The sequence below is a fragment of the Toxorhynchites rutilus genome, chromosome 2 (genome assembly GCF_029784135.1).
Source record: "Toxorhynchites rutilus septentrionalis strain SRP chromosome 2, ASM2978413v1, whole genome shotgun sequence".
Classification (NCBI taxonomy): Eukaryota; Metazoa; Arthropoda; class Insecta; order Diptera; family Culicidae; genus Toxorhynchites; species Toxorhynchites rutilus.
In genome coordinates, this window is record NC_073745.1 from 185743050 (window position 1) to 185758796 (window position 15747).

Consider the following 15747-nt stretch of genomic DNA (forward strand, 5'->3'; position numbering starts at 1 on the left):
CTTTTATAAATTGTTTATAGCGATCCAGCAGTGCAGGCGCTGCAATTTTTAGACGTCATTAACATGAAGGATCCCACACAGAAAGCCCACTTTTACCGAAGCACACTGAGGGAGGTGTTGCCCTTTATACCACGGGTAAGTGGAAAATAACTGAGATATTCTCAGGGCGCAAGCAGAACATATCGTGTTGTTCACCGACATGTTTATCTTTCCTTCAATGAACTGCGATACTTTAGACAGCAGAAAATTGTGGGAATAACAAAAAGTTCATAACGTAAAATCCACGATCTAACATTCCATTAAAGGCTACAACTCTTGCACAAAATCGTACAATTAACAATTTCTGCTCCTAGAAACTGTGGTGGCAGCATATCTGGCCTAATCTACAGCAGGAAATGCGTGCCGATGAGGTGCTAGCTGCGGTATTACAACCTGCTCTAACCCTGGTCCAAGAATCCGCAAACACCGAATACGAAGCAATCATTTTACCAACATTCAAGTAAGTTCCTCGGTTTCACACACCCGATCCATTTGCATCTGTGGACCTTCCCAAACCGCATATGCACCTATGATACGAGCTAATCTTGCATTTTATCGGCACACTTCTCTCTGCAGGACTGTTTTTGTAGCTCCTAAATCTATTCAAGCAACCGTAGCATTACTAGAGAACTTACACATAATCCTAGAGAAAACACCAAGAGATGACATCAGGACGGAAGTGCTTCCGCTGCTGTTCAATGCTCTCGAGAGTACAACAATACAGGTGCAGGTAAGCAATTTCCGCTGCTTCTGGGACGAAAAAACAATTGAACGGAGTAAGTGGTGCTCGAAATGGTTCATTTGTTCCCATCAAATGCACGTATGCAGATGATTTACTTTTCAGGTGTTCTATCGTCCCATTTGTTGATTTCTATTGAAACAACGAAAACGCTACGGTATGCCTTTACAGTTCGATGTTCGATGTTGTATTGTCATAGAAAAATTCCACCCAAAATTGATTAAAAAGGACGATATTTGCTTCGCGATGATATTTATTATCACTTTTTTTCTTAGGGTCCAGAAACACGTGATAGTCATGGTGTCGCGGGTCGCTAAAAATAGAAAGAAAAAAAAGAATCATGTCCAAGACACGACCGCACTGTTAACACAGAGCTATGAAATTTTTGTCGGCGAGAACAAACATGAAATAATTTCAATAATAAAATTCTTTGACACATATCTTTGTTAGCAATGGCCGATAAGTGAATGCTTTCACTGAGTGCGGAGCGCGAACGTTTTGTACGTTTTGCGAAACAATTTGAGTTGATTGTCAAACTAAGTCTAAGCATTAACATGTACTGTTGATTGCTCGCTGTCTAGAACACTGGAACTGAAATACTGAACTTCTTGAATATGTAAGTGGTAGTATCTCTTAGCAAAATTACATTTCCAACGCAGAACGAAACATCTTAGAAGACGCAAACGAAAATAGAAAATCCGAACCGAATCTGTTGTGTGGTGGCAGCGGAGGCGGAAGCAATAACATCAAAAGAAATTTTCATCTCCAGTTTTCCACCGCAGAACACAACTCTCAACGCTGGAGAATACCTGATGTCTCTTTTGAATCGGAAACAATAATTGAAATCACGAAAAGTGAATGATCGATTGAAAAAAAATCACAAATAAGCATTCACAATTTATCAGTCAGCAAGGCTTTTCAAATGGTATTTCTCAAGGCCGAGTTGCTTAGTTTAGTTCTTCGAATTGGTCTTTTTGAAGGCTAGAGCTTCCTTAGTTCAAAACAACATCATTACACCAAAAAATCCAAACACACTCCTGAATTCACAGATGCTCAATTCAACCAAAAATAAATATAAAATAGATTTTTATCATGCATCGAAATTTCTCTTGAGTCGAAAGTTTTAGTGGCCCTGAAATGGACCGATGGGTTTGCGTTGTTTTGTAGACGTTTTTGGTTGATTCATAATTCATGTTCCAGCAAGAACAATACACGTAACCAGCGTTGCCAGTGTTCCAGTTCAAACTGGATTCTTCCAATTTGTCTTCTCGATCCAGTTATTCAGTTGAACCCTAAAATCTTCCAGTTTATTGAAATATATATGAATATATATATGTTTGTGATTCCAATAGTTTGCTTTCTAAGGAGTTTTGAGCTATTAAAACAAGTTTTAGGGGTCAATAAATAACCAGCATTACTCACACATCCTCTATTTTTCGAATGATGTGATTGACATACCACTTTGTTCAACCTAAAAGAGGTAATAACACTCAAAACATTGTACCCCAAACGTAACGCTGTTGTTTCAGACATTTTAAACTTACACTCCAGTACAGATTTAAACAAGATGTGATGCAAAAATACAGACGCACTCATAACCAGACGTCATGCAAATCGACGAAATGCCCCCACAGAACAAAATTGCACTATACTGTTCGATATCTATATTTCATTCTTCCTTAGAATCGAGCAAAACCGCTATGTGTAATATCAGCATTGGGAACTGTGTTGAATTACAGAGGCTTAAAAATTCATCAGTTCAATCGCCTCTATTCTTAAAAAAGACCAATTTGGAAAACTAGACTAATCACTCGGCCTAGAGAGAGGTCATTTCGAAAACCTCGCTGCCTACTGATCACTACCTAGATGACTTGTGAATTGTGAATAATATAATTTGAAATCGCGAATGGCTTGTTTATACTCAATGGGTAGAATGCGGCGGAGCTTAGATTGCAATATTTTCTCTATCCACATTGTCCGTAGAATGAATGCAAAACATCCAACGAACGTAGAGGATTCACTGATAACCGTAAGAAGTTGTTTGAACGTGTTTTTTATCCGGTCCAGGATCATCTCTAGCGAGCACACGAAAACATTTCAAGTTGGCCAAGCAGTTTACAGACGCAACATGAAACAGTCCAATACTGAACAGCATTACAATGCAAAGTACAGACCAATGTATTTACCAACACAGATTGAAAGGATCATCGTTCTCTTACGAGCTAGAGAACCACTTATTCGTTGCGTTGTAGATATTCATATGAAATTGTTGCAGTTTTTGTGAATATTGATGCCAACGAGTTGAAATGGTATAGGAATACCGAAGAAATTCATTTCCAAATAACTACTTTCGAATTCTCCGGAATGAAGGTGATAATTATTTTCGGGATCGCCAGGAGTTTCGTATGTCAAGTACTGTATGCGTGATAGTGTTTGCGCCATCGTATAAATAAGTGAGGAAGATGAGAGTGAGATAAATAAATAAATAAAAATTATATGAATAAAATAATAATAAACACGATTAAATTGAGCGAACAAATTGGGTCTATATTTTATAAGTGTTCTGTCTGTTTCGAGTCTTTGACGAAATTTATATTGAGCGTACATGGTGAATCATAGGGCTCTCCATGAATGAAAAGCGATGTGAGAGCGCTGTTAGACTTCAAAGGAGAGGGAAAATTTATTGAGGTGAGTATGAGAAATACGCTTCATTAGGTCTATGCTTTGATTGACGGTTAGAGCATGAGAATGGAAAAAATGAGAAGTTAGGAATCTCATACCCTCTCTTGCTAATGTATGCCGCAAGTTCGATAGAGCACTTCATTCTCTCGAGTATTATTGAGGCGAGTAGTCACAAAGTGCGAAACCAGTGCGATGGAAAAGAGGAGTCACGACAATAAGGTTCCCGTTTCACCTGTGCATACAATGCTTTGGACTGTAATTCGTATTATAATAGGCTACGAGTAAAATAAGTCGATTTCCTCAGTTAGACAGTTGCACCATGACGAAGTGACACCGTATTCGTGATTTGTTCCAAGCGCAAATGTTGTAAAAAGACATTTCAATCGCCGTGAAAGTGTCCCGGTTGACCGTGAAAAGGGTCTTGCACCGAGGAAAGAAAGGACAACTATCCGCAAAGGTGCCCACAGCCCGTCCGAGGTCAGCTCGGATTCCGAGGGTCATTAAAAGGAAGATTCGGCGAATCCACTGAGTCCAATGAGGAAAATGGCAAAGGAACACGAGTTCGGAAACTTTACGGCACAAGAGACTGCAAAGGAGAATTGTGGGGCCAAGTCGAGGACACATAAAAACAGTAATGGCATTTTCACTGGAATGATACACCGCGCGCGAGTTTCATGCCTAAACTGAGGACACAGTCATCACTCACCAAAGAGAAACCATGCGCTTTTCCCTTCCACCGGTGAATATAAAAAGAGCCAGTGTGCGCTAGTTGTGAGAAATCATGGTGCGAGTGAGTCACACTCTCTTAAACTCTCTTTACTCTTTACAGGTTTACGAAAACCTGTGTCCAGCACTGAAGAGCGCTGATCCGCACTCTGCCAAACTGAGGAGTACACTAAAGAGTGCAATCTCATTCGACATATAATCCACACGCATGTTTCATGAGAGTGTACTCTCCAGAGAATTTATCCGCTGCAGTGTAGAGGGTTTGTACCCTCTCTTTCCACACTCTAGCGCAACCGAGTGTTAAGTAAACTTATCATCTTGCACTCGCACATATCTAGAACTATGGTGATCAGCGTTGCCAATGTTCCAGTTTAAACTGGATTCTTCCAGTTTTTTCCTCGATCCAGTCAAACAGTTAAACCCTGAAATTTTCTAGTTTTTTAAATATTGTCCGGTTTTTTTCCAGCATATGTGTGCTTCAGTTTTACCAATATAATGTAAAATATAATCACAATGCATAAATATTATTCTTACCTCACCCTTCCTGTTCCTTGATCAATTAAGTTTTTTGACATTTTTCGTTCGATCGATCCAAGCTGTTTTTTTTATTTCGGATTTTTCCCACCACTCCCAATGTTACTTTTTTCCTGTTTACGCTTACGAATTCGATACGGTTAGCGCGCAGTGCGTGTGGAATTACATTGGAATACATTGTCTTTGAGTTTAGATAAGTACTATATGTTACGGGTCCTCCAAAACATTTTGAAGTTTATACCAATTGATCAACCATTTCAATCACGACTGGTGCAATGTTCATAACAAGAAATCTTACCCAAAATGGTTATAGGTCCTCAAAATCATTCTACCTGTTGGACCGGCTGTATATTCTACTGTTTATTACATTTTTTTCATTCGAAATCCATTCGGGGCGGTGCACAGTGGTCCAAAAGTGCAAAAACGTGATCGTGAGGGATTTCTCCAAAACGGTTAATTTTACGTATATGATGTCTTCGGAGAAGTTTTAAAGTACAACGAGGGCCACCTTTTGAGGGCTGCCATTTTGAAATGAATCCCCCTAAAAGTGTGATCCAAAATCCATTTTTTTCAGCTTTAGAGATAGGAAGTTGGTGTCTTCATAAAAATTATAGCTCTTATCAAAACAAACAATTTTGCTGAAAACATCAACTTTCTATCTATTCAGGTAAAAAAGTTATGGGACATTTTTGGTGAAAAGCACCAAAAAATCATATTTTCGTCCTAACTTTTCCTCTTGATTTTTTACAATTTTACAATGTTTAGAGAACTTTTTTGCCTAGTCAAAACACACATTTTTGACGCACGTTGTTTTTTTCTATCTCTTATATATTTGGAGATGTTGGAGTTTTTTATGTTAAAATTGACCTATTTTTGAACTAGGATATTTCATAAAGGGGCAGATTGGGGCAGACCAAACCGATTACAAATTAAAGTACAAGCAAAATGCTGCAAAACCACACTTCAAGTTTCTGTATCCAGCTGTATCCTTAAAAGTTACACTTAATTTAAAGAAAGGCCTTCATCTACGTTATCCTGTTAAAAAATATGTTATTACTATTACAGTGCACTGTAATAACATAACATAACATAATATACCATAACATAACATAACATAAGCACAAAAAAATCATATTTTCGTCCTAACTTTTCCTCTTGATTTTTTACAATTTTACAATGTTTAGAGAACTTTTTTGCCTAGTCAAAACACACATTTTTGACGCACGTTGTTTTTTTCTATCTCTTATATATTTGGAGATGTTGGAGTTTTTTATGTTAAAATTGACCTATTTTTGAACTAGGATATATCATAAAGGGGCAGATTGGGGCAAACCAAACCGATTACAAATTGAAGTACAAGCAAAATGCTGCAAAACCACACTTCAAGTTTCTGTATCCAGCTGTATCCTCAAAAGTTACACCTAATTTAAAGGAAGGCCTTCATCTACGTTATCCTGTTAAAAAATATGTTATTACTATTACAGTGCACTGTAATAACATAACATAACATAACATAACATAACATAACATAACATAACATAACATAACATAACATAACATAACATAACATAACATAACATAACATAACATAACATAACATAACATAACATAACATAACATAACATAACATAACATAACATAACATAACATAACATAACATAACATAACATAACATAACATAACATAACATAACATAACATAACATAACATAACATAACATAACATAACATAACATAACATAACATAACATAACATAACATAACATAACATAACATAACATAACATAACATAACATAACATAACATAACATAACATAACATAACATAACATAACATAACATAACATAACATAACATAACATAACATAACATAACATAACATAACATAACATAACATAACATAACATGTGCCGTGAAGCTGCCGGCCTAGAATAGTACTTCGGGTCTTGGTCCCTGTCCCTGTCGTAAGAGGCGACTAATCGGGTGACAACGCGAGTAAGGGCGCGGTAAAGCCTATGGAGATTGCACGGGGGAAATACCGTGAGCAGGAGCAATGGAAGGAGTGCTAAGCACATCCTGATTACAACAAACTGGTTATTATATGGAAAACGGACATGATATGAAAACGAGAGAGATTTGACGCTAAAGGCTGACAGTCGTGCCATCCTGCTCCCTCGGTAAGGAAGGGTTAAACCTTCCTGAAATTGCGTGTGGGTCAATGGCGCGATTGCCCCCGTCCCGATAAAATCCTTGGCAGGCCTTCGGGTACGTTCGATGCTCGTCTAGGCTCAGGCACTAGGTACTAGGTATCAGATGTCGCATTCCTGACTTGCGCTGATCTGGCTCTGAACACGGTCCCCATGAAGGACCGTGTCAACCCTTTCCATGGCCTCACTGCTTGCATAGATAACCATGGGATCACAAAAAAGCGACTATGTACAACGAGCGGAGATAGCGGCCCGAAGTGGGGACCCAACAAAATATGAATTTACAAACAACTTCCACAGAATTCGAAAACGAAATTGAAGAGGTAGGCATCTTTACCAGAAGGGGTCAAGTGATGAGATCACCAATATTGACCCAATCTCCAGCACAAAAACCGAGTAGCCACAAACCCATCGACGTTCAACTACACCATGAAAAATCGAAGCTGAATGAAGCCAAGAGAGCATGCGAGGAACTTTACGAATATATCAAGCCTCGCAGTAATGTACACGCCGTGATAAGAAACCTCACGATAAAAATCAAATCAGCGCTTGCTGCAGCTGATCGTGAGCAGCAATCCTGGAGAGCTAGAGCAGAGAAGGCGGAGAACGCACTGAACGAGGCTGCGCAGAGTAGACCGAAGGAAGCGGTTTCGACCCCAACGGGAGATTCTACCCCATTAACCACAAAACGAAGAAGGCAAACCCCAGAAGAAAAAACAGGAAGTGGGTTATATCTATGGTATAACCGCAAGGGTGACGTAGGACTATCGTTGATTTAGAGATCATTTGTATGAAGTTGAATCTGAATTCATTCTGAATGAATGAATATTTGGAAAACTTCGAAAACGAGAGCGTTACGTTGGAGGCACAAGGTTTTATGCATCCAATATTGGATACGGAAATATCCTACTGATGGGGAAGAATAATCTTCAGAAGCTATCCTGTTGATTGCGATTGATTGAAAAACCACAAAACCAAATGTATTTGGTCACAGTGTTACATGGATAGAAAACATTCAATTAAACTCTTTCACATGAATATATTTTGAAAATTCCCAAAGGAACTGGTAGATTATTTTCAGTAACGATTAGTTATTTCCACATTTTCCTCGATACTGGAAGCCCACCAGTGGTTAATGCCAATTCGATAACCACCTGTTAATAGCACTTGATTGAAACATATTTGGTCACAGTGTTACATGGATAGAAAACATTCAATTAAACTCTTTCACATGAATATATTTTGAAAATTCCCAAAGGAACTGGCAGATTATTTTCAGTAACGATTAGTTATTTCCACATTTTCCTCGATACTGGAAGCCCACCAGTGGTTAATACCAACTCGATAACCACCTGTTAATAGCACTTGATTGAAACATTTTTGGTCACAGTGTTACATGGATAGAAAACATTCAATTAAACTCTTTCACATGAATATATTTTGAAAATTCCCAGAGGAACTGGCAGATTATTTTCCAGCATTGATTAGATCTTTCCGGAACTTTCTCGATGCTGAATGGCATCCTAACGGAAAGAGTTCTGCGCGTGTATGTGTCGATCCTTCGCCGTCCACCTCCTCCAGCACGTTAGGCAACGATGTTGTCTTGTCGATGTCCTCACGAAAAATGAATGTGTCTCACCACCAGAATATCGCTTAAGTATGCTTTTTGTGTGTGATTGAATCGAGAGAAGGTGTGGTTTACGATGGCAATTTGGAAGGCAAACTAGAGGGGAATGAACTCTCTGAGCTCGGAACTTTCGGCGACTGAGCAATAATCGATTGCGGGCGCATACAATATTGGATACGGAAATATCCTACTGATGGGGAAGAATAATCTTCTGAAGCTATCCTGTTAATTGCGATTGATTGAAAAACCACAAAACCAAATGTATTTGGTCACAGTGTTACATGGATAGAAAACATTCAATTAAACTCTTTCACATGAATATATTTTGAAAATTCCCAGAGGAACTGGCAGATTATTTTCAGTAACGATTAGTTATTTCCACATTTTCCTCGATACTGGAAGCCCACCAGTGGTTAATGCCAACTCGATAACCACCTGTTAATAGCACTTGATTGAAACATATTTGGTCACAGTGTTACATGGAATTAAACTCTTTCGCATGAATATATTTTGAAAATTCCCAAAGCAACTGGCAGATTATTTTCCAGCATTGATTAGATCTTTCCGGAACTTTCTCGATGCTGAATGGCATCCTAACGGAAAGAGTTCTGCGCGTGTATGTGTCGATCCTTCGCCGTCCACCTCCTCCAGCACGTTAGGCAACGATGTTGTCTTGTCGATGTCCTCACGAAAAATGAATGTGTCTCACCACCAGAATATCGCTTAAGTATGCTTTTTGTGTGTGATTGAATCGAGAGAAGGTGTGGTTTACGATGGCAATTTGGAAGGCAAACTAGAGGGGAATGAACTCTCTGAGCTCGGAACTTTCGGCGACTGAGTAATCGATTGCGGGCGCATACAATATTGGATACGGAAATATCCTACTGATGGGGAAGAATAATCTTCTGAAGCTATCCTGTTAATTGCGATTGATTGAAAAACCACAAAACCAAATGTATTTGGTCACAGTGTTACATGGATAGAAAACATTCAATTAAACTCTTTCACATGAATATATTTTGAAAATTCCCAGAGGAACTGGCAAATTATTTTCAGTAACGATTAGTTATTTCCACATTTTCCTCGATACTGGAAGCCCACCAGTGGTTAATACCAACTCGATAACCACCTGTTAATAGCACTTGATTGAAACATATTTGGTCACAGTGTTACATGGATAGAAAACATTCAATTAAACTCTTTCACATGAATATATTTTGAAAATTCCCAGAGGAACTGGCAGATTATTTTCAGTAACGATTAGTTATTTCCACATTTTCCTCGATACTGGAAGCCCACCAGTGGTTAATACCAACTCGATAACCACCTGTTAATAGCACTTGATTGAAACATATTTGGTCACAGTGTTACATGGATAGAAAACATTCAATTAAACTCTTTCACATGAATATATTTTGAAAATTCCCAAAGGAACTGGCAGATTATTTTCCAGCAATGATTAGATCTTTCCGGAACTTTCTCGATGCTGAATGGCATCCTAACGAAAAGAGTTCTGCGCGTGTATGTGTCGATCCTTCGCCGTCCACCTCCTCCAGCACGTTAGGCAACGATGTTGTCTTGTCGATGTCCTCACGAAAAATGAATGTGTCTCACCACCAGAATATCGCTTAAGTATGCTTTTTGTGTGTGATTGAATCGAGAGAAGGTGTGGTTTACGATGGCAATTTGGAAGGCAAACTAGAGGGGAATGAACTCTCTGAGCTCGGAACTTTCGGCGACTGAGCAATAATCGATTGCGGGCGCATACAATATTGGATACGGAAATATCCTACTGATGGGGAAGAATAATCTTCTGAAGCTATCCTGTTAATTGCGATTGATTGAAAAACCACAAAACCAAATGTATTTGGTCACAGTGTTACATGGATAGAAAACATTCAATTAAACTCTTTCACATGAATATATTTTGAAAATTCCCAGAGGAACTGGCAGATTATTTTCAGTAACGATTAGTTATTTCCACATTTTCCTCGATACTGGAAGCCCACCAGTGGTTAATGCCAACTCGATAACCACCTGTTAATAGCACTTGATTGAAACATATTTGGTCACAGTGTTACATGGATAGAAAACATTCAATTAAACTCTTTCACATGAATATATTTTGAAAATTCCCAAAGGAACTGGCAGATTATTTTCCAGCATTGATTAGATCTTTCCGGAACTTTCTCGATGCTGAATGGCATCCTAACGGAAAGAGTTCTGCGCGTGTATGTGTCGATCCTTCGCCGTCCACCTCCTCCAGCACGTTAGGCAACGATGTTGTCTTGTCGATGTCCTCACGAAAAATGAATGTGTCTCACCACCAGAATATCGCTTAAGTATGCTTTTTGTGTGTGATTGAATCGAGAGAAGGTGTGGTTTACGATGGCAATTTGGAAGGCAAACTAGAGGGGAATGAACTCTCTGAGCTCGGAACTTTCGGCGACTGAGCAATAATCGATTGCGGGCGCATACAATATTGGATACGGAAATATCCTACTGATGGGGAAGAATAATCTTCTGAAGCTATCCTGTTAATTGCGATTGATTGAAAAACCACAAAACCAAATGTATTTGGTCACTGTGTTACATGGATAGAAAACATTCAATTAAACTCTTTCACATGAATATATTTTGAAAATTCCCAGAGGAACTGGCAGATTATTTTCAGTAACAATTAGATATTTCCACATTTTCCTCGATACTGGAAGCCCACCAGTGGTTAATGCCAACTCGATAACCACCTGTTAATAGCCGCGCGTGTATGTGTGTGTAGCGATGTCTTCCCAGGGAACCGTTTGTGGCATCACTCTCCTCCTGATAGATTCCCTTCTGGCCTAGGGTGCACAAACAGGCTCTTGGTGACACCGTTCATCCGCGCTTTCATGATAAATAAAGAGCTTCACCGCAACAGCGACAACATGCTCCAATCGCTGTTCAATTAGAACTGAGTGGATTTCCGAGCGCCGCTCGCTTATATACCGATTGGTGATTTCAATAGCCTGTTTTGAAAGCAATTTTAAGACTATTGAAACAAGTTTTTGGATCAAAAAGTAACAAGTATATAACGCGTAGACATTTTATCTTTCGAATGAAGTGTTTATCATACCATTTCGTTCAGTTGTTTAGGAGCTATTAACGCTCAAAATCTCGGTCTCCGGCGTAACGCTTTCGTTTTCGAAACTTTGATTTTACACCCCGGTATAGAAATGAAAGACGTAGTCCTACGTCAAAAAGACAAGTAAAGAAACAGAAAGATGCCTGCGAGAAAATAGTGACAACAACCAAAATCCTAACGAATGGCAGAAAGTTGAGAAAAAAACAAAAGGAGAGTAAGCGAAAGAGAAGCCGAAACCCCGAAAAGAGAGGCAGAAACCAAATGCTCTGATTGTTTCGGCAGCAGGCGCTACAACCTACGCTGATATTCTGAAGAAAGTGAAAGGCGATCCGACCTTGAAAAATCTGGGTGAGAATGTGGCTAAAGTGAGGCGCACCCAGAACGGTGATATGTTGTTCGAGTTGAAAGGAGATCCGACGATTAAGAGCTCAGCCTATAAAGATCTGGTAGAGAAATCACTAGGGGAAACGGCAAAAGTTAGAGCACTATCACAAGAAACCGTGATTGAATGTAGAAATCTGGATGAAATCACGACGGTAGACGAACTGAGAGAAACCTTGAATGGCCAGTTCGAGCTGACAGACACTACCTTATCAATACGCCCGAGGAAGGCTTTCGGAGGTACGCAAATGGCTACGATAAGACTGCCAAGGAGGGCAGCAACTAAGATTCTGGAGGTTGGCAAGGTGAAAGTAGGGTGGACAATATGCCCCCTTAAAGTTGTCCAACGAATTGTAAGGTGCTTTAACTGCTTGAGCTTCGGTCATCTCGCAACAAAGTGCAATGGCCCCGATAGATCGAAGCTTTGCCTAAGATGCGGCGGAACGGAACATGTAGCTAAAGACTGTAGCAGGCCACCGAAATGTATGCTCTGCAATGCTGAAGAAAGGAATGACCACTTTACAGGAGGCCCAAGATGCCCGGTCTTCAAAGAGGCATTGGTTGACAGAAGAAAATGGAAGTAATCCAAATCAACCTTAACCACTGTGACACGGCACAACAATTGCTTTGGCAAGCCGTAGTGCAAACGAAGTGCGACCTAGCAATCATAGCCGAACCGTACAGGGTGCCCCCCGATGACAGAAACTGGTGGGCCGATAAGGCGGGACTGTCAGCTATAATGACTACGGGAAAATACCCCATTCAAGAAAAGATATCCAGGGCACATGAGGGGTTCGTGATTGCCAAAATCAATGGAGTCTTTGTGTGCAGCTGCTACGCACCCCCGAGGTGGACGATAGAACAATTTGACCTGATGCTCGACAAGTTAACAGAAGAGTTCATTGGTCGGAAGCCCCTCGTCATCGGCGGAGACTTCAACGCCTGGGCAGTGGAGTGGGGGAGTAGACTCACCAATACGAGAGGTTTTGATCTAATAGAAGCTCTTGCGAAACTAGAAGTGAAACTAGCCAACGAAGGCACAATCAGCACATTCCACAGGAATGGTCGAGAATCGATCATCAACGTCACTTTCTGTAGTCCGATGCTAGCGGTGAATATGAATTGGAGGGTGTGCGACGACTACACCCACAGTGATCACCAAGCCATTCGATATAATCTCGGCAGTCGAAAGTCATCATCAACTCGAAGGCCAAGGCCCAGAGAACGGAGGTGGAAGATTAAGAATTTTGACAAAGATCTCTTCATCGAAGCACTTCGTGTACAAACTCCGCCCAACATGAATGCAAGCGAACTGACCGATACTGTGACAAGAGCCTGTGACACTGCCATGCCACGAATGCTACAACCAAAAAACGTACGCCAATCAGTTTACTGGTGGAGCGAAGATTGAAGGGAAATAAATCTCCAGGCCCTGACGGAATTCCCAATGTGGCGTTAAAAGCGGCCATACAAGCGAACCCGAATATGTTCAGAGAAACTCTGCAAAAATGTCTGAATGAAGGAGTCTTCCCCGATATATGGAAGAGGCAGAAACTCATACTACTGCCGAAGCCGGGGAAAACACCAGGAGAGCCGTCATCATACAGGCCTATTTGTCTCCTAGATACACTTGGTAAGCTGCTGGAGAGAATTATACTAAACAGGCTGACGAAGTGTACAGAGAGCGAACATGGACTCTCATCGTCGCAGTTCGGGTTCCGGAAGGGTAGATCGACTGTGGATGCTATTATGTGCGTCATCGAAAAAGCCGAGAAAGCTCTGAAACAAAAAATACGGGGCGACCGGTTCTGCGCCGTAGTAACAGTGGACGTAAAAAACGCGTTCAATAGTGCCAGCTGGGAAGCCAGTGCACTGTAATAGTAATAACATATTTTTTTATCAGGATAACGTAGATGGAGGCCTTCCTTTAAATTAAGTGTAACTTTTGAGGATACAGGTCTGCCCCAATCTGCCCCTTTATGAAATATCCTAGTTCAAAAATAGGTCAATTTTAACATAAAAACTCCAATATCTCCAAATATATAAGAGATAGAAAAAAACAACGTGCGTCAAAAATGTGTGTTTTGACTAGGCAAAAAAGTTCTCTAAACATTGTAAAATTGTAAAAAATCAAGAGGAAAAGTTAGGACGAAAATATGATTTCTTGGTGCTTTTCACCAAAAATGTCCCATAACTTTTTTACCTGAATAGATAGAAAGTTGATGTTTTCAGCAAAATTGTTTGTTTTGATAAGAGCTATAATTTTTATGAAGACACCAACTTCCTATCTCTTAAGCTGAAAAAATGGATTTTGAATCTCACTTTTAGGGGGATTCATTTCAAAATGGCAGCCCTCAAAAGGTGGCCCTCGTTATACTTTAAAACTTTTTCCGAAGACATCATATACGTAAAATTAACCGTTTTGGAGAAATCCCTCACGATCACGTTTTTAAACTTTTGGACCACTGTGCGGTGGTAAGTTAACTGCGGCAAACTTGAAAAGGTAACCGGGAGAACTCTAAAACCAATCGGAATGGCGATATATTCCGTTATTCATCTATACCGAACTTCAATCTCGATGCGGGATAGTTATCTTTTGGAAACCTGAGTAGCCGAGAAAACAATCGTTACGGAGATATGGACCATTATGCATCGCGCGTACACTTTATAGAAATTTAATCGCGACGGCGGAGAGTTATCTTTTTTCACAAAATAGCCATGTACAACAGATATAACAACCATTCTTCTTAGGGGCTTTGGATCCTCTGCTCTGGTTCTCAATAGTTTCATGTTCTTTTTCGGACATGCTACAATAGAGATCCGTCATTCGCAGGCGAATTTTTTTCAATTCCACATTCTTCGTGAATGCGAAAAAGATAGCATCGAAGATGGTCAAAAGAAACACTACAGAAATGTCAAAATCCGAGTTAGAAGGAAAAGAATAGAGGATTGAGGTTGGGTTTGATTCAGTGATAGATAACCAGAAACCGTGTTCCCAAACACCTCTGTTAATCACATTATCGAGCAATAAATACGAGATTTTTCAAGATTTATCCAAATAAAAACGGTATTTTCTAGAGGTTCTAGAAGAAAATATCATCAAATATTATTTTACAATAATGTTCCTTTGGCGGGAAAGTTTATTTTGACATGCTCGAATGGTTAATTAATGGTTTATTTCGCTATTTTATGAATAACATATAAAAACTACACGAAGCTTCGAAATAAATTCTATTTATCAAGCACTGGAATATGCAAAAAATGATTTTAGATGAATCAAAGCAGAACTTCTTAAAAAACGATTTTTAAGGATCCAGTTTTTTTTAAGAGCAATCTTCCAGTTTTTTAAAAAATATTATTGGCAACCCAGATGGTGATTATAGGCCGAAGAGGAGCGCTCTCGTTGAGGACGATGGACGGGGGGGGGTAAATTTAAGTTTCTCTTCGCTACACAGAGGATATGGACTGCATAAAAATAGTCACATGATTACCAATCGCATCCGGAAGCTACGAGTCAGGTGATGTGAGGAATCTTAAACTTCCTCAAGCCTTCCTTTCTCAATGCGGCCGGAATTCCTTTTCACCGACGAGAGCATGTTTGCCGTCGGTCCCGTATCAAATTCCAAAGCCGATCGCTATATAAGTTCTCTCTCGGTAAAAGTGGCCAACGAGCATAAAAACGTGTATCTGACC

At 39.8% G+C, this 15747-nt stretch overlaps 1 protein-coding gene across 12 annotated transcripts in view; it reads left to right on the forward strand.

Moving 5' to 3' along the window:
• Positions 1-15747, forward strand: part of LOC129770241 (SCY1-like protein 2) — a 295540-nt gene that overhangs the window by 180729 nt on the left and 99064 nt on the right. For all 12 annotated transcript variants that reach the window (XR_008742068.1, XR_008742069.1, XR_008742072.1 and 9 more), the window contains 3 exons: positions 21-135; positions 354-499; positions 616-769. Coding sequence is in view for 6 of the 12 variants with exons in the window: in XM_055772942.1 (XP_055628917.1) it covers positions 21-135; positions 354-499; positions 616-769 (415 nt within the window). In the remaining 6 variants the exon portion in view is untranslated. The remainder of the gene's footprint in view (positions 1-20; positions 136-353; positions 500-615; positions 770-15747) is intronic.